This window comes from Panthera tigris, chromosome B4, assembly GCF_018350195.1.
Source record: "Panthera tigris isolate Pti1 chromosome B4, P.tigris_Pti1_mat1.1, whole genome shotgun sequence".
Taxonomy (NCBI): Eukaryota; Metazoa; Chordata; class Mammalia; order Carnivora; family Felidae; genus Panthera; species Panthera tigris.
The window spans coordinates 29,215,504-29,241,552 of NC_056666.1; the positions used below are offsets into that span (position 1 = coordinate 29,215,504).

General features: G+C 35.8%; 1 protein-coding gene across 3 annotated transcripts in view; it reads left to right on the forward strand.

Moving 5' to 3' along the window:
* The window catches only part of LOC102966878 (coiled-coil domain-containing protein 7), a 134,512-nt gene extending 108,829 nt beyond the window's left edge, over window positions 1-25,683 (forward strand). For 2 of the 3 annotated variants that reach the window (XM_042991356.1, XM_042991357.1), the window contains 4 exons: window positions 4,074-4,139; window positions 19,863-20,081; window positions 23,192-23,229; window positions 25,547-25,683. In XM_042991356.1, the coding sequence (XP_042847290.1) occupies window positions 4,074-4,139; window positions 19,863-20,081; window positions 23,192-23,229; window positions 25,547-25,553 (330 nt within the window). In that variant the 3' untranslated portion in view covers window positions 25,554-25,683. The remainder of the gene's footprint in view (window positions 1-4,073; window positions 4,140-19,862; window positions 20,082-23,191; window positions 23,230-25,546) is intronic. The other variant, XM_042991358.1, reaches the window with a different exon arrangement.
* Window positions 25,684-26,049: the final 366 nt, after the last annotated feature.

Here is a 26,049-nt window from a genome sequence, read left to right on the forward strand (position 1 = left end):
AGGGTATTATTGGCTGTGGATTTCTTCCTTTTAGCACTTTTAATATATCACGCTACTCCTTTCTGTCCTGTGAAGGTCCTGCTGAAAAACCTGCTGATAGCCTTCCAGGGTTTCCCTTGCATGTAACTGTCTTCTTTTTTCTTGCTGCTTTAAAATTTTTTTTCTTTGTCACAACAGTTTGATTAGCATGTGTCTTGGTGTGGACCTCCTTGGGTTGATTTTGTTGAGGCATCTCTGTCCCTTCTGGATCTAGATATCTGTTTCCTTCCCCAGATTAGGGAAGTTTTCAGCTATTATTTCTTCAAACAAATTTTCTGCCCCCTTTTGTCTCTCTTTCTTCTAGGATCCCTATACTGTAAATATTATGCTTGATGAAGTCATTGAGTTTCCTAAATCTATTCTCATTTTGTTTATTTTTTTCTCTCACTTGCTTAAGTTGATTACTTTCCATTACTCTGTCTTCTAGGCCATTAATTTGTTCCTCTGCTTCCTCTAGCCTGCTATTTATTCCATCATGTCTATTTTTAATTTTAATTAGTGTGTTCTTGGGTCTCTGCCTGGTTCTTTTTTTATCTCTTTGTTAAGGGTCTTACTGATGTCTTCCACTCTTCTTCTCAAGTCCAGTGGGTATCCTTATAATCATTATTTTTAATTCTCTATCAGGCATAATAGGTACATCTTTTTTACTTAGGTCTCTTGCTATAATTTTGACCTGTTCTTTCATTTGGGACATATTCTTCTGTCTCCTCATTTTGCCTACCTCTGTGTGTCTGTTTCTGTGTTTTAGGAAACTCAGCTACAACTCTTCTTCTTGAAAGTAGTGGGTGGGACACTGTTTTAACAAGGCTGTCTCTGTCACCTTCCACAAGGGGTTTGCAGCCCGTTCTGAGACTGTGACAGCCAAGGCTGCTCAGGAGCTACCATTTTAATGAGGTGCGTTCATCCTCTGTACGAGGTTGGGAGATGTAATTGACAAGGTTTGCACCAGTTTTATGGGGAGGGGACCTGTAGTTTTAGGACTGAGGTAGACTCAGCTGGAGGGGGCAAAGCATGGTATAGGGAGGTTAGGTAGTGAATGCCAGTGCCTGGCTGGTTCCTGCAGGTGGCTGTGTGACTATACTGTGGGAGAGGGAGGGAAATATCACCTGCCAGCTCGTTTTTTTCCTGGAGAAGTCCATCAGTGAACTCTGAGATTACTAACTCTCCCTCCTACATGCCCCAGGTATTTTTGCAACTGCTGCTTCTAAGCTGTATATCTTCCCAGATGTTTCACTGTCTCTTTAAGACTGGGGACTCAGCTTCCTAATGCATGCCCTCCAGACTCTGCCAGAGTGGAACTACTGATTTTTGAAAGTTCTAGGGTTTAAGTCCTGATGGTTGTAAGAACTCATGAAATCCAGCCCCCCTGACTTTCATATTTTTTTAAAAAAATTATTTATTGATTTTGAGAGAGATAGCACCAGCTGGAGAGGGGCAGAGAGAGAGGGGAACAGAGGATCTGAAGTGGGCTCTGTGCTGACAGCAGAGAACCGTATGCAGGGCTTGAACTCATGCACTGTGAGATCATGACCTGAGCTGAAGTCTGACACTCAAACCACTGAGCCATCTGGGTGCCCCAGGCTCCTCTGATTTTCAAGGCCAAATGCTACGGGAATTCAACTTCCCCATTCAGGCTCTCTGTGTTGACAGTCTGTTTCTCACCACTCTATGCACCCACAGATCCTTCCCTCCCATGGGTGGTCTGCTGTCCATTTAGGTCCTTACAGCATCTCTGCCCTTTCTACCCTCTTTGATGTACTAGCCTTTTGTCTACATTTAGTTGTGGATTTTTGCTTCTAGTCTTTGGGTCTTTGTCTGGGTTATTTGCACTGGTGTGTTATCTAGTTGTATCTGTGGGATGAGGTGAGTTTAGGGTCCTCCTACTCTGTCATCTTCCCAGGAAGCCCAACAGAGTCTTTCCTCTTGACATTTTAAGTTAAAAACATGTTTAAAAAAATAATTGCATCCATCAGAGCTCTCTGAGTTCTAATTTTTTTTTTGTAGTTATTTTCTGTCTGTCCCTTTAGAGCTGCCTTAATGGAGATGCCTCCTTGGATTGTTCAGTTGGTCTCCCTCTCTGAAGTTGCTTAATCCCATTAGATGGCTTATTATATTTCTATGCCTGTTTATGAATGTGAGTTTTTTCAACACATAAATCATATGTAGAGAGCTCTTGAGCAGTAGCTAGAAGAGTTGTTTTTGTCTTCATTATTACCTGTTTCTATTTTTATAGATACTGTGTCCTCTCACATTTCAATGAGAATAAAAATGTAGATTTAAAACATTTTTTAGTTTCTAAAAATAATTTTTTCAGAAGAGAAACATTTGTTCTCTATTTTAAAGATGGTTTTCTGTTTTCATTTGGAGATAATATTTTTCTGATGAGAGACAGTCATTCAAATAATCATTTCTCTGTGTGTAATTTGGCATTGTCTTTGTCTACTTTTAAGATTTTTCTCATTTTACTTGGTTTTCAGCATTTCACTCTGATGAAAATTTGGGAAAATTTCAGGTATTATTTCATTACTTTTTCTATCACTCTCTCTTTTCCTTATGGGAATAAAATTACATGTTAGATTTTTGATAGTATCCCTTATGTTCCTCAGTCCCTCTTCATTTTAAAAATCTTTGTTCTCTTTGTCTTTAGATAGGTATTTTCTACTGATGTATCTTCAAATGGCCTGACTTTTCCCACTGTCTTATCCTATTTGCTCCTACCTAGGCTCATCAATTACATTTTTTAAAAATTCAGGTGCTGTATTTTTTTCTACTATAATTTACATTGGGTATTTTTATAGTTTGTATTAATCTACCAAGATTTTTATTATTTCATTCATTATGAACATATTTTCTCTTACTTTGGGTTTTGTAATAATAGTTGATTTAAAATTCTTCTACACTAACTTTAAAGTAGAATCTGTCTTAGGATCACTCTCTGTAGATTATTTTTATCTTTTGAGTAAGTCTCATTTTGCTGTTTCTTCAAATGTCAAGTAATTATAAATTATTGAATATTGAGAATATCATCTTTAAGCTCTGGATTCTACTATATTCTTCTAGTACGGTTAGTCCTACTTTTGTCTTGTTTTGTTTTAATATATAAATAATGTTTTTGGATGCAAAATGAAAATTCTGTGTTTAGGAGGAGCTCAAATTGCATTCAGTTCTTTTAGCTTTTGATAGGCTTCTTAGAGTCTTCCCTATGCATATGTGGTTTGGGCTTGAGTGAGATTTGGGCAGGGTTTATACAGAGTTTCGGGCTCCTTATCTCAATCAAGCTCTCTTCTTTGTATGACTTGCCCTAAGTTTTGCAGTGATTTCCTTCCTCTGGTTTATAAGGTCTAAAAAATTGCTTTCTATCAGCTATTAGGTGCCCTGTCTGGCTCATGTAGCACTTGACTTCAGATTACAAGCCAGGAAATAAGAATTTTACCTAGGACTCTTTTCTTCTTCCAAGTGTTACTTTCTCTCAATAATCTACTTATTTTTGGTTTCTCTTCAGTGTTGGTATTTGTTTTTGTTTTGAGTTTGTAGTTTTTATGTGTGGCAGGGTCTGTTCACTAGCAACTTTCTCTGCTGTACCAGAAGCAGAACAGGGGATCTTAGATATGGTTCCTCAAACTGTCTCCCATCTCATGGAGAATTCTTGATACATTTCATGTGTAACAGAGTCCATTCATTCACACAAACTCAGAACTGTGTTTATTTTCTGTTAAGAGTAGAGTTGCTTTTTTTCATAAAATTTGAAATGTTTATATTTAAATATATCAGGTCTAGAGAAGAAGAGATATGAAATATTTAGCTTATTGTAGTTATAATTTACCAGATTCAAGGTCATTTTTCCTATACAAAATCAATAGGAAGCTACAGCTGCAGAAATTATCCACCATTATGCCACAGAAATATGTGAATAAATGTGTATGTTCAAATCATCATCTTGGCTACCTGTGGATTATAGACAGATGATAATTGTAACAATTTATAGAAACAGAGCTACTAAAATGAATATATTTTTCCTTTATATTATATCACAGAAAGTAGCATTTGCTCTGGAAGTTGAGAACAAAGTCCTTCAGGAAAAATTGAAACAGGCTTTACAGGTAAATGATAAAGGTTCTTTTAAAATTGTTAACAAATGAAGGAAATATCTGTAAACAACTTCTAAATGAATGATTTTGACCTTGAAAATGAATAGGTTTATGTGTTGTACTTTTTTGCCAGATTTAAAGTATATTCATTTTATGTACTAGGATATATTAATAAAATTTAATACTCATTCTTATTAAAAATAGTAAACTAGATAGAAAGAAAAGTAAACTTGCTTAATCAAATAAATCTATTTCAAGCTGAGACACTGTTATATGTGAAATCCTGCAGGCATTCCAACTAAACTCAATTAAACTAGGATGCTGGTTTTTTACCACTCACTGAAATTTGTGTTAAATGATCAAAGAAAGGAAAAAGCTACAAACATTTTCATAAGTGGATAGACAAAAGTATGATTATTTGTATATTAATTTTCCTTTGGAAAAATGCAAGATAATACACAAATTTATTAATGATATAATTCAAAAAGCTGGCTGAGGACAAAATAGATATAAAAAAGCAATAGAAGAAGGCTGGGAAAATGGTGGAATAGGAGGACTGTAAGCATATTTCACTCCAGATACAGCTAGATAACACTTATATCAGCATAAATAATCCAGAAAACAATGTGAAGCCTGGCAGAACAAACTCCATGAGTAAAGGTAGAACAGAGGCCACATCGAAGAGGGTAAGAGTGAGGACATGTCCCAAGAAGGGAGGGATACAATGGATGAAGAGAAGGAAGAGAAACAGATTGTCACACTGGGGAGCCCACATGGGAAAGATGAATTTCTATAACATTTGGTTTTGAAAACAAGAGGCTCCAAATTTCATGAGTTCTTACAAGTAGCAGGACTTATGGCCTAGAAATTTAAAAATTAGCGGGCTGGCTCTGGGAGAACCCAGAGGGCATTAGGAAGCTGAGTCCTGCCCTTAAAGAGACAGCACAACAAATAACCTGTAGAAAGAAGCACAGTTTGAAAAATGCCTGGAGTATATGGGAAGGAGAGTTATTTACCCTCCAGCATAAACACAGAGCCACCTGCTGGAACCAGTATGGTGCCAACATTCACTATCTAACTTGCTTACACCAAGCCTCAACCCCTCACCCTTCACCAGACTCAACCTTCGTCATCACATTTACCTCAGTCCTTGTGCTGTGGGTCCCTTTCCCCAGAAGACCCATGCAACCATCACCAACACCTTGTCTCTTGGCCTGCTCATTTTGTGGGGCATTGGTCCTGGCAGTGGTGGCAGGTCTGTGGAAGCCCAAGGTGTAACCTTATTAAAATTGTGCACCCCACCCATACAGCACTGGTCCTGGCAATGCTGGAAGGTCTTATTTCACAAGCAGACTGCTGTGCATCTTGTAAAATGCTCCTCCATGGCCAGGGACCAAACACTGCCAACAGCAGGCAAAGAGAACCTCTGCAGATAACTGGAGTGAAGGAAAAAGTGGCTAGGACACAACAGGAGGGTATATACAACGCACATAGGAGACACACCTGAGCACCAGTTTCTTGGGACAGGGGACACTACATTGGGGCACTACAGGATCTCTTCTTCATAAGGCCACTTTTCAGAGCAGGAGATGTAGCTGACTTTCCTAAAATACAGAAGCAGACACACAGAGTTAGGTGAAATGAGGAGACAGAGGAATATATCCCAAATGAAAGAATAGGACAAAAATCATAGCAGGAGACCTAAGTGAGACAGATATAAGTGTTATGCCTGATAGAGAACTTAAAGTAATGATTATAATGATACTCATTCGACTTGAGAAAAGAGTAGAAGACATGAGTGAGACTCTTAAGAAAGAGATAAAAAAGAACCAAGCAGAGACCCAAGAACATGCTAATTGAAATTAAAAATACACAAGGCGGGGTGCCTGAGTGGCTCAGTCAGTTAAGTGGCTGACTTTGGCCCAGGTCATGATCTCACGGTTTGTGGATTTGAGCCTCATGTTGGGCTCTGTGCTGATAGCTCAGAGCCTGGAGCCTGCTTTGGATTCTGTGTCTCCCCTTCTCTCTGTCCTTCCCTTGCTCCCTCCCTCCTTCTCTCTCTCTCTCTCAAAAATAAATAAACATTACAAAAAAAAAAGAAAAAAAAACTCATGATGGACAAAATAGCAGACTAGAGGAAGCAGAGGAACAAATTAATGACCTGGAAGAGTCATGGAGTAATGGAAAGCAATCAAGCTGAGCAAGTTAAGAGAAAAAGAAATTATGCAAAATGAGAATAGAGTTAAGGAATTCAGTGACTTGATCAAGCATAATATTTTCAGTATGGGATCCAAGAAGAAGGAGAGACAAAAGGGGGCAGAAAATTTATTTGAAAAAATAATAGCTGAAAACTTCCCTAATCTGAGGAAGGAAATAGATATCTAGATTCTCCTGGATCTGGATTGAACACATGGTAATCAAAATGGCAAAAAGTAGTGATACGGAAAATTTTTTTTAAAGCAGCAAGAGAGGAGACAGGGAGATCGTGGCAGAATAGGAGGACCCTAGACTCACTTTGTCTCAAAAATGTAGCTAGATAACTATGGAATCACTCTTAAATGCCCCAGAAATTGACCTGAAGACTGACAGAACAAACTCCACAACTGAAGATAGAAGCTACATCAAAGATAATAGAAAGTGCAAAGATGTGGTTTAGGGGAGAAACAGATCCTGACTGTAGTAGAAGGGAAGTAGCTATGGTAATGAAGAAGGGTGAGGGAGAGAAGGATATGCAAGGAAATGCACAGAAGAATGTCTCCCCAAAGCCCAGTGGCTTGGAAAACAAGAGGGGCTGGATTTAATGAATTCTTACAATGAGCAGAGCTTAAAGCCTAGAGTTTTAAAAGTTAGCAGGCTTAGCTGGGATAGAGCCCAGAGGGCAGTGTACTGTTCCTGGAGAGAAGGCAGACAAACAAATTGGAGACATACAGTGTGGAACCAGTGATCTAAAGAGCACCTGGGGTACACAGTGGGGAGATTATTGCTCTTCTTAGAGCAATAATGAGAGGAAGCATTCATAGAGACACCTCTCTGTGGGGCAAAGGAGCTGGCCATCATTTCTCTGACCTACCCCTTAGCATAAACACAGAGCTACCTGTGGGAAGTAGTGCAGTGTGGACACTAGAAATCTAAATTTGCTTACCTTAAGCCCCATTCCCCTGTATTCCAGTGCAACTGCCCTTCCCAGTCACACTTACCTCAGTCCCATTACAGTTGGCCCCTCTCCCAGAAGACCAGCACAAATTCCTGCCCACATCACGTCTCTCAACCAAAGAGGTTTCTCAGTTCCAGTGAGGTGGAGACAGTTCTCATTTCACAAGGAAACCAGAGCACACTTAATTAAAACTCACCACATTCAGGTCAAGGATCAAACACTGCCTGTAGCAAGCAAGGAGAGCCTCTGTAGATGACTTGCCTGAAGGATAGAGCAGCCAGAACAGAACAGCAGAGTGTGTGCAGCACACACCAGAGACCCTCCCTGAAGCACAAGGCCCTGGACAGTACATGACCTCTTCTTCATAAGGCCAATACCTTCAGAAGCTGGAGACATAAGTGGCTTTTCTAGTACACAGAAGAAGGTAGAGACTTAGACCAAATGCAAAGATGGAGGAATTTATCCCAAACAAAAGAAGATAAGTCCATGGTTAGAGATCTAAGTGAAACAGATATAAGTAACATGCCTGATGGAGAATTTAAAGCAACAATGATAAGGATACTCACTGGGCTTGAGAAAAGAATGGAAGACATCAATCAGTGAGATCCTTACCACAGAAATAAGACAGTTGAAATATCAATCAGAGGTGAAAAGTACAATAAGTGAGATTAGAAAGATACTTGATGCAATGAAAAGCAGGCTGAAAGAAGCAGAAGAATGAATTAATGACCTAGAAGACAAAATAATAGAAAGCTATGAAGCTGAACAAAAGAGTGAAAGAATTATACAAAGTGATAATAGACTTAGGGAACTTACTGACTCCATCAAAGGTAATAATATTCATATTATAGGAGTCCCAGAAGAAGAGAGAGGAAGGGAGGCATTGCTAAATCTTCCCTAATCTAGGGAAGGAAACAGACATCCAGATCCAGGAGGCATAGGAAACTCCCATCAGAATCAACAAAAGCAGGCTTACCCCAAGACATATTGTAATTAAATTTGCAAAATATAGTGATAAAGAAAAATATCTTAAAAGCAGTGAGAAAAAAGAAGTCATTAACCAACAAAGGAAAACCAAGTAGGCTAATAGATTTTTCAACAGAAACTTGACAGACCAGAAGGGAGTGGCATGATATATTCAAAGTGCTGAAGGGTAAAATATGCAGCCAAGAATACTCTATCTAGCAAGGCTATAATTCAGAATAGAAGGAGAAATAGAGTTTTCCAGGCAAGTAAAAACTAAAGGAGTGTGTGACCACTAAACCAGCTCTGCAGGAAGTATTAAAGGGGAGTTGTTGAGTGGAAAGGAGGGACCACAAGTGATAGTATAAAGACAGAAAACATAAAAAGAGTAAAAATGAATATTTCTATAAGAAATCAGTCAAGTAATTCACAGAAAAAGAATCTAAAATATAACACATATACCTGAAATGTGGGGAGGAAAGGAGAAAAGAATGGGTTCAAAATTAAACAACCATCAACTTAATATAGACTGCTATTTGCAGGAGAGGTTATATACAAACCTAAAGGTTACCACATATCAAAAAACACTAATAAACATGCAAAGAATAAAGAAAAGAAATCCAAATATATCACTAAAGAAAATCAGGAAACCATGAAAGAAAGACAAGAAAGAATCAGAGAAAAGTCTTCAGAAACAACTACAAAATGAGTAATAAAATTGCATAAATACATAGCCATCAATAATTACTTTGAATGTAAATGGACTAATTTGAATGTAAATGGATTAAGCACTCCAATCAAAGATATAGGATGTTAGAATGGGTATAAAAACAAGATGCATCTATATGCTGCCTACCAGAGACCCATTTAGACCCAAAGACACCTGCAGTTTGAAAATAAGTGGATGGAGAAATATTTATCATGCAAATGTATGTCAAAAAAAAAAAAAAAAAGCCAGAGGAGCAATACTTATATCAGACAAAATAGACCTTAAAACAAAGACTGTATTAAGAGACAAAGAAAGACACTATATAATAATAAAGAGGGAAATCCAACAAGAAGATACAACAATTTTAAGTATTTATGCACCTGACATGGGAGTACCTAAATACATAAAATAATTAATAACAAACATAAAGGAACTAGTTGATAGTAATACAATAATAGTAGGGAACTTTAACGCCCTACTTACATCAATGAATAGATCATATAAACAGAAAATCAACAAGGAAACAAGTTTTATATGAAAAACCCACACTTTATATCCTAAATAGGGAAAAACTGAGAGCTTTTCCTCTATGGTCAGGACAAGACAAGGATGTCCACTCTCACCACTTTTATTCAACTTAGTAGTGGAAGTCCTAGCCACAGCAATCAGAGAACAAAAAGAAATAAAAAGCATCCAAAATTTCAAGGAAAAAGTAAAACTTTCACTGTTTGCAGATGACATGATATTGAAAACCTGAAAGATTCCACCAAAAAAAAAAAAAAAAACCCTGCTAGAACTGATAAATGAATTCAATAAAGTCACAGTATACAAAATTGATGTACAAAAATCTGTTGCATTTCTATACACCAATAATGAAGCAGCAGAAAAAACTATTAAGAAAATAATCCCATTTAGAATTGTGCCAAAAATAATAAAATACCTAGGAATAAACCTAACCGAAGAAGGGAAACACTTGTACAGTGAAAAGTATAAAACATTGATGAAAGAAATTGATGATGACACAAAGACATGGAAAGATATTCCGTGCTCATGTATTGGAAGAACAAATATTTTTAAAATTTCTGTACTACCCAAAGCAATCTACAGATTTAATGCAATCTCTATCAAAATACTGATAGCATTTTCACAGGGACAGCAAACATATTTGTAGGGAACGATAATAGACCCTGAATAGCCAAAGAAATCTTGAAGAGAAAAACAAAACTGGATTATCACAGTTCCCGACTTCAAGTTATATTTTAGAGTTGTAGTAATCAAAACAGTATGGTATTAGCACAAAAATAGACACCTAGATCAATGGCACAGAATACAAAACCCAGAAGTAAACCCACAATTATATTGTCAATTAAACTTTGGAAAAGGAGGAAAGAATATGCAATGGGGAAAAGTTTCTTCAACAAATAGTGCTGAGAAAACTAGACAGCTGCGTGCAAAAAAATGAAACTGAACTATTTTCTCATAGCATGCACAAAAGTAAATTCAAAATGGATTAAAGATTTAAATGTGAGACCTGACATCATAAAAATCCTAGAAGAGAGTGCAAAGGCAATAGTTTCTCTGACATCTGCCATGGCAACATGTTTCTAGATAGGTCTCCTGTGGCAAGGGAAACAAAAGCAAAAATAGTCTATTGGGACTACATCAGAATAAAAAGCTTTTACACATTGAAGAAACAACCAACAAAACTAAGAGGCTGCCTATGAATGGGAGAAGATATTTGCAAATGACATATCTGATAAAGGGTTAGTATGAAAGACATATAAAGAACTGACACAACTCAGCACTCAAAAAACACATTATCCAATTAAAAAATGGGCAGAATATATGAACAGACATTTCTCAAAAGAAGACTTCTAGATTGCTAACAGATGCATGAAAACATACTCAACATACTCATCATCAGGGAAGTGCAAATCAAAACCACAGTGAGATATTACCTCATCCCTGTCAGATTGGTTAAAATCAAATCCTCAAGACACATCAAGTGTCAGTGAAGATGTGTAGAAAAAGGAACCCTGGGAAACTGTAGCTGGGAATACAAACTGGTGCAGCCACTGTGGAAGACAGTATGGTGGTTCCTCAAAATATTAAAAATAGAACTACTTTATGATCTAGTACACTGGGTATTTTACCCAAAGAATACAAAACACTAAATTAAAAGAAAAACAATTCAAAGGGATATATGCACCTCTATGTTTACTGCAGCATTATTTACAATAGCCAAACTATGAAAGCACCTCAAGTGTCTATTGATAGATTAATGGAAAAAGATGTTAAATATAACACACATAAGTGTGTATATATAATGCAATATTACTCAACCATAAAAAAGAATGAAATCTTGTCATTTGCAACAGCATGGATAGAGCTAGAGTATGATGCTAAGTAAAATAAGAGAAAGACAGTTACCATATGATTTCACTTATACGTGGAATTTAAGAGACAAAACAAAGAAAAAAAAAAGAGGGAGACAAACCAAAAAACAGGCTCTTAAGTATAGAGAACAAATGGATGGTTACCAGAAGGAGGTAGGTGGAAGGATGGGTGAAATAGTTGGAGGGGATCAAGAGTACACTAATCTGGATGAGCACTGAGTTATATGTGGAACTGCTGAATCACCATTTTATATGCCTGAAACTATTATAATACTGTACATTAACTACACTGGAATTAAAATCTAAAGAAAGCAAAAGAAAAAAAATAGATTTTTATTTTTATCCAAAACAACCATTTAGAAACTATAATAGAGATAATTCTATTTATAATATTACAGTAGCATATTTAACAAAAAATACAGAGTTTTATATGAAGAAAAATATACTTTACTGAGAGATATAGATGAACAGTGAAGAAATAGAAATTTATATTTGGTTTTGAAGGTTCAATATTATAAATATTTCAATGTTCCATTTTTTCCTAAGTGATATATATATTTAAAGCAATTTATTTCTAGGTATAAGTGGAATTATTTTTGAGCTTAACAGAATTATTATAGGATATATTGAGAAATGAAACTGGTGATTATACAAAAGAATAATAAGAATTTAGTTATTCAAAAATCAATATGTAATGTAACACTATAGTAACTAAGTCAATGTGGTACTGGATTTGGTACTGAATGAAAAATCCAGAAACAGATTCAAATGAATGTAATAATTTATTATTTTATAGTTTTAGTTATTTAAAGTTTTTCTAAGTTAGAGAGAGAGGCAGAGGGGCAGAGGGAGAGAGAGAGACAGACAGAATCCCAAGCAGGCTACATGCTTAGTGGGGAGTCAGTCCAATGCAGGGCTGGATCCCATGACCCCAGGATCATGACCCGAGTTTAAGTCAAGTCACAGACTCAACTGACTGAGCCACCAGGTGCCCTTGAAAAAAATTTTTTATAGCTCTGACTTGAGACTCAGAGGGGAAGATGGTGGTGTAGGAAGACGCTGGTCTCACCTCGTCCTGCTCATTGCTTAGATTCCACCCACATCTGCCTAAATAACCCAGAAAACTGCCAGAAGACTAGCAGAACAGACTCTGCAGAGCCAAGCATAGACAAGTGGGACATGGAAGAGGGAAGAAAGGGTGGAGAGGCGGTGTGTGCTACACAGACTGGTGGGAGGGAGCCGGGGTGGTGGAGGGGCAGCCCACCTGGAAAGGCAGAGCCCCCAAAGTCTGGCTTGCAAAGGCAGAGGGGCCTGACTCTGTGAGTTCTGACAGCCAGCGGGACTTAACATCTGGAATATTAAAAGCCAACAGCTCTGCTCTCAGAGAGCGGGGATGGCAAGAGGACACCAGGTAGGTATCCCAGAAGACAGAGCTCAGCTTGGCGGGGAAGCAAAGGTGCTGGAAAGTGCCATTTCCCTCTCCCATTCCCCAGCTGAATTTCCAAAGGGAACCAGTTCCCATCACCGAACTTGCTGGCACCACGCAAATGCCCAACATTGTGCTTCTGGGGATCCATCCCTCCAACATTCTGCCTCCCTCCCTACATTCTGCAGGGCCCCTCCCACAGGGGACCACAGACACAAAGTGAGCTAAGCCTGCCCTTCCTGCCCCTGTGCACCTTACAGATCCACCTTGGTTAATCCACCAGATCCCACCAAAGCAGCACCACAAGCCTGGCAGTGTACAAGTAGCCCAGACAGGGGCCACACTACTCCACAGTGAGTCCTGTTCCTGGGAGAAAGGAAGATAAGGTACACACCAGTCTGACTGTGGCCCCAGCAATGGGCTAGGGGAAGATATCGGGTCTGACTGCAGCCCTGCCCACCAACACGAGTTACTCCGGACAGCACAGGGGAAGTGCCCTGCAGTTTGGAGCCACCCCAGGGACTACACAAAATGATGAAATGGAAGAACTCTCCTCAAAAGAAACTCCAGGAAGTAGTGACAGCTAACAAATTGATCAAAAACAATTTAAGCAATATAATGGAATAAGAATTTAGAACAATATTCATAAAATTCATCTCTGGGTTTGAAAAAAGCATAGAGGTCAGCAGAGAATCTATTGTTACAGAGATCAAGGGACTAAGAAATAGTCATGAGGAGCTAAAAAATGCTATAAATGAGGTGCAAAATAAAATGGAGGTGGCCATAGCACGGATTGAAGAGGCAGAGGAGAGAATAGGTGAATTAGAAGATAAAATTATGGAAAAAGAGGAAGCTGAGAAAGAAATAAATCCAAGAGTATGAGGGGAGAATTAGAGAATTAAGTGATGCAATCAAACAGGAAAATATCCATGTCATAGGAATTCCAGAAGAAGAAGAAGAAGAGAGAGAAAGGGGCTGAAGGTGTACTTGAATAAATCATAGCTGAGAACTTCCTTGATCTGAGGAAGGAAAAAGGCATTGAAATCCTAGAGGCACAGAGAACTCCCTTCAGACATAACTTGAATCGATCTTCTGCACGACATATCATAGTGAAACTGGCAAAATACAAGAATAAAGAGAAAATTCTGAAAGAAGCTAGGGATAAACAGGCTCTAACTTACAAAGGTAGACACATAAGAGTAGTGGCAGACCGATCTACTGAAACTTGACAGGTCAGAAAGGAATGGCAGATTATCTTCAATGTGATGAACAGAAAAAATATGCAGCTGAGAATCCTTTATCCAGGAAGTCTGTCATTCAGAATAGAAGAAGAGATAAAGGTTTTCAAACAAACAAAAACTGAAGGAATTCATCACCACTAAACCAGCCCTACAAGAGATCCTAAGGGGGACTCTGAGTGGAATGTTGCAAGGACCACAAAGTACCAGAGACATCATTACAAGCATGAAACCTACAGATAACACAGAAACCCTAAAACCATACTGTTCAATAATGCCACTGAATGTAAATGGACTAAATGCTCCAATCAAAAGACATAGGGTATCAGAATGGATAAAAAACAAGACTCATCTATTTGCTATCTACAAGAGACTCATTTCAGACCTGAGGACACCTTCAGATTGAAAGTGAGGGGATGGAGAACTATCTATCATGCTACTGGAAGTCAAAAGAAAGCTGGAGTAGCCATACTTATATCAGACAAACTAGACTTTAAATTAAAGGTTGTAACAACAGATGAAGAAAGGTATTATATAATAATTACAGGGACTATCCATTAGGAAGAGCTAACAATTATCAATGTCTATGCACCGAATACAGGAGCCCCCAAATATATAAAACAATCACAAACATAAGCAACCTTATTGATAAGAATGTGGTAATTGCAGGGGACTTTAATACCACACTTACAACAATGGATAAATCATCTGGACACAGGATCAATAAAGAAACATGGGTCCTGAATGATACACTGGATCAGATGGACTTGACAGATATATTTAGAACTCTGCATCCCAAAGCAACAGAATATACTTTCTTCTTGAATGCACATGGGACATTCTCCAAGATAGATCACATACTGGGTCACAAAACAGCCCTTGATAAGTATACAAGAATTGAGATCATACCATGCACACTTCAGACCACAATGCTATGAAGCTTGAAATCAACCACAGGAAAAAGTCTGGAAAACCTCCAAAAGCATGGAGGTTAAAGAACACCCTACTAAAGAATGAATGGGTCAACCAGGCAATTAGAGAAGAAATTAAAAAATATATGGAAACAAATGAAAATGAAAATACAACAATCCAAATGCTTTGGGATGCAGCGAAGGCAGTCCTGAGAGGAAAATACATTGCAATCCAGGCCTATCTGAAGAAGCAAGAAAAATCCCAAATACAAAATCTAACAGAACACCTAAAGGAAATAGAAGCATAACAGCAAAGACACCCCAAACCCAGAAGAAGAAGAGAAATAATAAAGATCAGGGCAGAAATAAATAATATAGAATCTAAAAAAACAGTAGAGCAGATCAATGAAACCAAGAGTTGGTTTTTTGAAAAAATAAACAAAGTTGAAGTCTAGCCAGACTTCTCAAAAAGAAAAGAGAGATGACCCAAATAGATAAAATCATGAATGAAAATGGAATTATTACAACCAATCCCTCAGAAATACAAGCAATTATCAGGGAATACTATGAAAAATTATATGCCAACAACCTGGACAACCTGGAAGAAATGTAGAAATTCCTATGCACCCATACACTTCCAAAACTCAAACAGGAAGAAATAGAAAACTTGAACAGACCCATAACCAGCGAAGAAATTGAATCAGTCATCAAAAATCTCCCCAAAAATAGGAGTCCAGGACTAGATGGCTTCCCTGGGGAATTCTACCACACATTTAAAGCAGAGATAATACCTATCCTTCCCAAGCTGTTCCAAAAAATATAAAGGGAAGGAAAACTTCCAGACTCACTGTATGAAGCCAGTATTACTTTGATTCTTAAACCAGACAGAGACCCGGCAAAAAAAAGAGAACTACAGGCCAATATCTCTGATGAATATGGACGCAAAAATTCTCAACAAGATACTAGCAAATCGTATTCAACAGCATACAAAAAGAATTATTCACCATGATCAAGTAGGATTTATTCCTGAGCTGCGGTGCTGGTTCAACATTTGCAAATCAATCAATGTGATACATCACATTGAAAAGACAAGACAAGACAAGACAAGACAAGACAAGACAAGACAAGACAAGAAAAAAGAAAAGAGAAGAGAAAAGAAAAGAAAAAAAAGAAAAGAAAAGAAAAGAAAAGAAAAGAAAAGAAAAAAACCCATATGATCCTGTCAATCGATGCAGAAAAACCATTTGACAAAATTCAGGATTCTTTGTTAATAAAAAACCCTTGAGCAAGTCGGGATAGAAGGAACATACTTAAACATTATAAAAGCTATTTATGAAAATCCCACAGCTAATATCATCCTCAATGGGGAAAAACTGAGAGCTTTTTCCCTGAGATCAGGAACACTACAGGGATATCCACTCTCACCACTGTTGTTTAATATAGTGTTGGAAGTCCTAGCATCAGCAATCAGACAACAAAAGGAAATCAAAGGCATTAAAATTGGCAAATATGAAGTTAAGCTTTCACTTTTTGCAGATGACATGATATTATACATGGAAAACCTGACAGTCTGCTAGAACTGATACATGAGTTCAGCAAAGTTGCAGGATACAAAATCAATGTACAGAAATCAGTTGCATTCTTATACATTAATAATGAAGCAACAGAAAGACAAATAAACCGATCCCGTTCATAATTGCACCAAGAATCATAAAATACCTAGGAATAAACCTAACCAAAGATGTAAAAGATCTGCATGCTGAAACCTATAGAAAGCTTATGAAGGAAATTGAAGAGGATACAAAGAAATGGAAAAACATTCCGTGCTCATGGGTTGGAAGAATAAATATTGTTAAAATATCAATACTACCCAAAGCAATCTACACATTCAATGCAATCCCAATCAAAATTGCACCAGCATTCTTCTTGAAGCTAGAACAAGCAATCCTAAAATTTGTATGGAACCACAAAAGACCTCGAATAGCCAACGTAATATTGAAGAAGACCAAAGCGGGAAACATCACAATCCCAGACTTTAGCCATGCTTACAAAGCTGTAAGCATCAAGACAGCATGGTATAGGCACAAAAACAGACACATAGACCAATGGAATAGAATAGAGACTCCAGAATTGGACCCACAAAATTATGGCCAACTAATCTTTGACAAAGCAGGAAAGAATATCCAATGGAAAAAAGACAGTCTTTAACAAATGTTGCTGGGAGAACTGGACAGCAACATGCAGAAGAATGAAATTAGATCACTTTCTTACACCATTCACAAAAACAAACTCAAAATGGATAAAGGACCTGAGTGTGAGACAGGAAACCATCAATACCCTAGAGGAGAAAGCTGGAAAGAAAACATCTCTGACCTCAGCTGCAGCAATTCCTTACTTGACACATCCCCAAAGGCAAGGGAATTAAAAGCAAAAATGAACTATTGGGACCTCATGAAGATAAAAAGCTTCTGCACTGCAAAGGAAACAATCAACAAAACTAATAGGCAACCAACGGAATGGGAAAAGATATTTGCAAATGACATATCAGATAAAGGGCTAGTATCCAAAATCTATAAAGAACTCACCAAACTCCACACCTGAAAAACAAATAATCCAGTAAAGAAATGGGCAGAAGACATGAATAGACACTTCTCTAAAGAAGACATCCGGATGGCCAACAGGCACATGAAAAGATGTTCAATGTCACTCCTCATCAGGGAAATACAAATCAAAACCACACTGAGATACCACCTCCCACCAGTCAGAGTGACTAAAGTGAACAAATCAGGAGACTATAGATGCTGGAGAGGATGTGGAGAAACGGGAACCCTCTTGCACTGTTAGTGGGAATGCAAACTGGTGCAGCTGCTCTGGAAAACAGTGTGGAGGTTCCTCCCAAAATTAAAAATAGACCTACCGTATGACCCAGCAATAGCACTGCTAGGAATTTACCCAAGGGATACAGGACTGCTGATGTATAGGGGCACATATACCCCAATGTTTTTAGCAGCACTTTCAACAATAGCCAAATTATGGAAAGAGCCTAATGTTCATCAACTGATGAATGGATAAAGAAATTGTGGTTTATATACACAATGGAGTACTACGTGGCAATGAGAAAGAATGAAATCTGGCCTTTTGTAGCAACGTGGATGGAACTGGAGAGTGTTATGCTAAGTGAAATAAGCCATACAGAGAAAGACAGATACCATATGTTTTCACTCTTATGTGGATCCTGAGAAACTTAACAGAAGACCATGGGGGAGGGGAAGGAAAAAAAATGTTAGGGAGAGAGCCAAAGCATAAGAGACTCTTAAAAACTGAGAACAAACTGAGGGTTGATGGGAGGTGGAAGTGGCGGAGGGTCGGTGATGGGCATTGAGGAGGGCACCTGTTGGGATGAGCACTGGGTGTTTATGGAAATCAATTTGACAATAAATTTCATATTAAAAAAATAAAAAGAAAATTTTTCATACAAAGGTAAAATAGTCACAAAAAGTAAACCACTATGAAAAAATAATTCTCATGTATTCATGAGATACACCAAAATAAATTGTAGGTTGATTTAAGAATCAAAATTAATAAATGATGTATGAAGATCTTAGAAGAAATACTGGGTAGCAGTTATATGGTCTTGGCTAGAGCAAAGTTTTCTAAGCATTATGTTACTAACAAAGGAATATGTTAGTGTATTTGGCTACTATAAATTTAAAACTTTTATATGGTAAAAAATAATGAGATATAAAGAGAATTGCAATTCTTTAGAAAATGTTTTATATGAATATTTTTTACAAATATATGAAAATTATGAGTATCCCTTCCCCTACATAGACAAAGGACACAATTAGGCAGGTGGTAATTTAGAAACACAAAAGGGTAGTAAATGCCTATGGATATATTCAACTTCACTAGTTATCAAATAAATGAAAATTAAAATAATAGTGGGTAGAATTTTTTTTTATCTACCATTTCGGTAAAAATCTTAGGAACAGAAATGTCTAGTATTTGTGGATGTATGTTGAATTGAGTAATCTTTTATGTTACTCTATTATTATGAATTAATACTTTTCTGTAAGAAAATACACAGCAAAAGTTTGAGGATGACATAGGCCTTTCATTGAATCATTGCACTTATAAAAATTTATCATAAAGAAGAAAAGAGTGTAAAGTGGTTTTGTTCAAGTAAGTATAATATAAAAAATTTTGAGAGCAAAAATTTACCACTGTCCACTCATAAAAAATATTGCTAAATAAAAATATACTATTAAACGTACTTTCATCAGCTATTCTAATTTAGATGTTTATTTATTGTCATTGAAACATATCTATAACATTATTTAATAGAAAGCATATTGTATATGTATAGTAGAACCCAGTATAGATAAAAATTTTAAAAATACATATATGTATTAGTTATATTTAGAAACAATGAAAAAAGATATATCAAATGTTAACAGTGAGTTTTCTGTTTATGGTGAGATTATTTGTGAACTTTATTTTTGTTGATCTAAGTAACTAAAAAATTATTAAAAGTGGCATTTTTAAAGAAAAATTATATTCTAGAAAAAATTATTTTCCACATTTTCTTTTATTTGATATTATAGATATTAATTATCCTGGTTACAGTCTATCACATTTTATAATATATACCTTTTATTCTTTATTATGCCTCTATAATAATTAGAGCTTTAAAAAAATAATAGGTATTTAAAAAAAATAATAGTCTTCAAAGTGGAAGATGTTTTCACAGTTTTTAATTTTAATTATGGATTAAACTGTGTATTATAGCCATGGTTTAATTTAGCTTCCTCCAACTTAGCACAAATAAAGTTGAAAAATAATGTGGACGTGAATATAGTGAGATTATTGAAAGTTGTAATATTGTCAGAAAAATGTCACAAATAAATGCTTGATAAGTGGTTACTTTTTTACAAACAGGAAGCTGAAAGCGCTAAGCATCAACTTGACCGTTTCCTAAATCAAGAGAAAGAATTACTTAATAGTGAAGAGAAGACCAAGACAACAATGGAAATGGGTATTAGCAAAATAAAAGTTGAAGATTCAAAACATATACCATTGGAAAAAGAGACAAGGGAAGCATTAGTTACAGCTTCAGGTAGACAAAAGACAAATGCAAAAATCCAAGAACATTCACAGGTAAGGAATTTCCCAAAATAGAGGAAACAGTACAAGAAAGAAAAATGGTAATATGTGCTGTAAGAAGTTTGTCTTTTATATTTTTGTTTACTCCATTTGTATATGTTTTTTTTTAAAAATCCTGTGCCCTGTTTTTTTTGTTTGTTTGTTTTGGCTTGGACTTTTTGCCTTTTACATTTGGTTATTACAATTCATTATCTCGAATACAAATTTATAAATTAGATATGTATTAGTTTTGAATGATCATTTAATAAACACCTGTGATTTGAGAGCCAGAAAAAAATAGGAGTTCATAGACTAAAGAGAATTTGCTATAAGTTAATAAAATTAAATATAAATGCAAAACTATGGGGAAAAGCTCTCTTCACATTTATCTTTTTACTGAAGTACAGTTGACACACAATGTATTAGTTTCATGTATACAACATAATGATTTGTTAAGTAGATGTGTTATGCTTTGCTCACTGCAAGTACAGCTATTATCTGTGGAGAAAAAACTCTTGAAGAAGAATTTATTTTTGTTTCTGCTGTGTAGTGGATTCATAGTAGATCAATAGATTTATCAATATAATAGATTCAGAATAGATTCATGCCTTAGAAGAGTAAAACAGTCTACACAGAAGCAACTTTATTGGTAAATAATGGGAAGAGTTCAAGAAAAGAAAGCAAAGTTGTAGAGAAGACAATTTTGCTTGTCCTTGTTGTGGCAGTATAGCTATTGTCAGGTCTCATTTCTTTAATAGTATTTCATATTCTTTAGTGTTCTTCCTTGTTGTTTTCAAAATGAGAGTTTATGTGTATGTGTGCCAGAATCTCCCAGCTTATCACTCTGTGCCACTAGTGACAGAAACTTAAAATCTAAAAGGAGTGAAAGAAAAATATTTAGAACTCCTACCACTGAACATTAGATTACATACATAAAAGGCCTGTCATATTTACATCTTAATGACATATGTCAGAAGTAGTTCCTCTTTGTTTTCATACCTATTTTTAAAGCTGCTTATTGTAGTAGTAGTCTTTTTTAAAGCAGAGGTTAAGGTAAGACCTATTATCATTTCTATGTATCAGGATATAAACATATTTTTCTTAAAAAAAATTTTTTTTTATTTATTTTTGAGACAGAGAGAGACAGCATGAATGGGGGAGGGGCAGAGAGAGAGGGAGACACAGAATCTGAAATAGGCTCCAGGCTCTGAGCTGTTAGCACAGAGCCTGATGCAGGGCTTGAACTCACGGACCGTGAGATCGTGACCTGAGCTGAAGTCAGATGCTTAACCGACTGAGCCACCCAGGCGCCCCAAAACATATTTTTCTATAAAACTCTTAGTTAATGGAGGATGATAATACTGTATAAGAATGTTAGCATAAAATGGGATAATGTTTATGAAATGCTTTTGTATATCATGAAGGACTATGTGAATGTTAGCCTTTATTATCATTTATTTCTGTCTAGTTATCTACATAAGCCATATGAAAACCCACGGTGGTATATTACTTAGTATATAGGCCAACTCTTGTCACATATAGGCAATGACTCACGTACAATAGAAACTTATTTTCTCATGTAAATACTTCTGGGAAGTTCAGGTGTGTTTGTGTTAGGGAGTCCTGCTCTATAGGTTGATTCAGGTATCCTGGTATATGGAGGTTTTGACATCTTACATTGGCTTGCTGGGCCATACTGGGCATAGACATCCAGCTACTAGAAAAGAAGATGAAAGACCAGACATGAGTCATTTTCACCGACCAGGCCGGAAGGGGGTACACATCATTTTCTCTCATAATTAATTTACCACATTTAATTGCAGGAGGGACTTAAAAATGTAGACTAGTAATGTGCCTTAAGAAAAGAAAATTAGTTTGTTGAACACCAGAAGTCTTTGCCACAGGTGGGTAAGGATAAAGCTAGCTAATCTCTGTATGAAAGAAACTGAGTTAGGTAAAATTCAGGCCTGGGATAAAATCTAGTATCCCCATTATGCTACAGGAAAACATGTTCTCTTCCCAAGAGGTAATCTATTAATAAAATCACACTCTTGAGGTTCTAGATTCCTACATTTTTGATCAAACACCTTGATAAGCATATTTTGGGCATGGATTCTCTTTTTTGTTTCTTTTTTTTTTGTCTTAGACTTCATTTTTTTTCAATATATGAAATTTATTGTCAAATTGGTTTCCATGCAACACCCAGTGCTCATCCCAAAAGGTGCCCTCCTCAATACCCATCACCCACCCTCCCTTCCCTCCCACCCTCCATCAACCCTCAGATTGTTCTCAGTTTTTAAGAGTCTCTTATGCTTTGGCTCTCTCACACTCTAAGCTCTTTTTTTTTCTCCTTCCCCTCCTCCATGGATTTCTGCTAAGTTTCTCAGGATCCACATAAGCGTGAAAACATATGGTATCTGTCTTTCTCTGTATGGCTTATTTCACTTAGCATCACACTCTCCAGTTCCATCCAGATTTGAGCATGGATTCTCAATATACTTTTACAAGTTATTTACTTTTTGAAAGTTTATTTGTTTATTTTGGTGGGGGGGGGAGTAGGACAGAGAAAGAGAGGAAGAGAGAGCAGGCTCTGTACTGTCATCACAGAGCCCAGTGCAGGGCTCCATCTAAGGAATGAACTGTGAGATCATGACTTGAGCCAAAACTAAGAGTTGGTTGCTTAACCAACTGAGCCATCCTGGTACCCCTACAAATTTTTTAAATTATAAAAAAGCACTATCATATTAGTATACTATGTGTTAGTATCACCATGTTAGTATACTATTGGCATTTGAAGTATAAATATTTCAAAAGAATATTAAAAAGATTGAACAATTATGTGATGGATATATTTAATTATGTAATGGATATGTTTAAATAGTTTTTATTTACTATAAATATAAAGCCCTCTTTGCTTTCATTTAGAAATATAATTTTTGTAGTAGTTCATCTTCTAAAATATTTCTTCCAATGCCAACTATGGTAATTTCTTAGCTTTTTTGACACCTTAATCTTACAAATTGTCATATTTCAAAACCTGCTTTGAATGATATTTTTCTGAATAATTTAATGTAAACATTTGATGTGCATATTTAGTGTATTTAAATTTAGTATTTTTATTACAGATCTCAATTTTCACAAATGGAAGCCCAGCTGACAAAAGGTAAAACATTTAAAAATATTTTTTAATCTTTGTCAGTTTATGTGCCTAAATGGCAAAATAGCCATTCTAAATTCAGTATCATAAAACTCATTGATTTATATCTTTGCTTACAATATTGTACTCTTTGAAACTAATGTCTAAACTGTAGATGTTGTCAAAGATTGACAATTTTGGATACTGTGAAAATACAAATTTTTAAGTGAAAAATGTACACTAAGGACCAGATCTGATGTACAAAGCCATTTTCCCTCGTGCCCCCTGCCCCAACAACAATTAAATTTTCATATAGAAACTGAACATGACCCTTTTTAAAAAAATGATTTTTTGTGTAAGAACATTTTTTTTTATCTTGGGAAAAACACTTATGAGTGGGATTACTTACCTCATTCAGAATCATGACCTCTGTACATGAAACAACTCACTTAAAAATTTTTTTTGCATTTCATTTTTGCTTAATCATTCATTTTTGCATGCACATAAATAATTGAGTTGGTTGATGTATCCAATTAATCTTACAGTTTTCACTAGTGAGTGAGTCTGTTTGATTAATATGTTATGATTCACAGACCTATTCACAAACCAGTCAAGAAACAGAAATCCTGAACCACATAGATTAGTGAAACAGCAAATTCTGTCAATAAGTTAGGTAGCTATTCAATGAGAATAAACTATGTCAATATTTCTTTTCAGTCATTGACTTGAATTATTAATTTTGACCTTGGCTGCCATACAGAAAAGAAGAAAGTATTATCTAGTAGTGTGCATTTCTCTGCTTCATTACTATTTTTAATGTTTCTAGATTACAGACCCAGATGAATTAGCAAGAATTAGGTAATAAATTTAATGATTAATGGCCAGAAGTTTTGAAAAGGTCCAGTTTAATGTCTGAAGCGACTACATTTTAAAAGTATTTTTTTGATATATCAGGAGAAGATTAGACATTTATTTGTTGCTTTATAAACTTATGGGTAGAGTTCTTGTCATTTATTACTTCACATTATGATTATATATGGTCAGTATTATGACTATGTGATAAGATATAAGAAAAATTATTAATAATTGTCTTCAACCTTAATTGGAACTTAACCAGCTTATGAACTGTAGGAATAGAAACAAATAAAGCATGATACTCTTATATTCATGTTAAGATTATGGTAGAGTATGGCATACTACTGTAGTTTTTCTGTGGACACATGGTGAAGTATAGGATTTGAAAATGTTGGAAAGCTAATAATTTGTCACCCTGAAGAACATGAAGTGATAACTTTTCATATAAGTTTTTTTTTTAATATTGAATGCTTAGTTGCTGTTGCTGAATTTGATAGACTATACATTTGGTGAATCTCAGAATGTAGAAATATTGGCTTAAATGAAATTATTTTAAATAGAATTTCTACTTTCTATGAAGGCATAGTAAAGGCAGTCTCAGATACTGTGTATGAGCTTTTGGAAAAATCTTGAAGAAGGGTTATGATAGTGTTACTTTGAGTTACTACTCTGGCCAGCCCAGACTTATTGGCCAATAAGTCACAATTAAGAGTAATATGAAGTGGAAGAATGAAAGAAGGGTTGTATGGGGAATAGTGGACTGAGGATGATAGGGAATATAGGACATTAAGAACAGAAAAAGGTCATAGAATGAATATCAAAAAATTCCTCTTAAATGGCTTTTTCCCTTATTAATGTTAATTCATACAGTATTCCCTAACTTCAGGAGGAAGATTATTTCCATTAAATTTAGTTCAAACAGGGAAATGTGGACTGAGTGTCCATGCTGTGCAAAGCACTGAGCTAGGTATTATGTATATATATAATACAAAGATGACAACTGTATCATCTTTGCCCTCAATGCATTAATATTCTAGTAAGACAGACAAGACATGTACATAAATAAGTACATTATAATGCAGAAGATGCCTTCAATAAAAAGTTACCAAGAGATGCACCAAAAAGAAGGAAAAGTTGTTTCTGGCTGTATTGAGAGTAACAGCATTTAGTTTAAGAAAGATAGCTGGGTTAGATTTTGACAGGGAAATATGAAGAAAAGGTGTTATGCGTGGACTGAACAGTTGAAGCAAAGACAAGGGTGTTTAGAATCTATATAGTGTGCCAGGGAGAGACCAGTAATTTTTTTTTAAGTTTAAACTGAGTAGAAAATGGGAGATAGGACATGAAATAGGTTGCTTTAGCTTGATAGGTTTTATAGCATTTCCCTTAACAGCTGTAGGTTGAATATTGCTAAATATAATAAAAATTCAAACTGTTAAGCCCATGACATAATATTATTCATCAAACTTCATTTTGGGTTACTTCTTAGATCCTAATAGAATTTCTGAAATTCTTTGGAAAAGTCTCCCAAACCTTCAGAGAGTGGATGGGAGTGAAGCAAGGAGATCCCACCTGAACAGACATATGGTATTGATTACAATAAAGTACATTTTTTTTTGCGCTTTACAGCATTGAGCACTTTATTTTGGTTTAGGGAATGAGTTAATGGCAAATATTTAATCAACACAATAGATGTTAGTAATTATGTTTCATATCATATGTGGTGTTAGCTTTTCTTAAATGTTTTATGGCGTTGAAATTTACACTTTTTGGATATGAAAATGTTAACTATTTCTTGGTGTTTTATTTTTAAGAGTTACACATCCAACTTTTTTCTAAATGTTTTTTTACAACTTTCTTCCCCAATACTAATTAAATTTATTAAACACGAAAACATAAATACAAAAGAGAAAGGGTATTAATATGTGTCCATTTTTTCCTTCATAGATTAGATGAGTAGCTATTAAATTTACTCATTCATTTATTCACTAA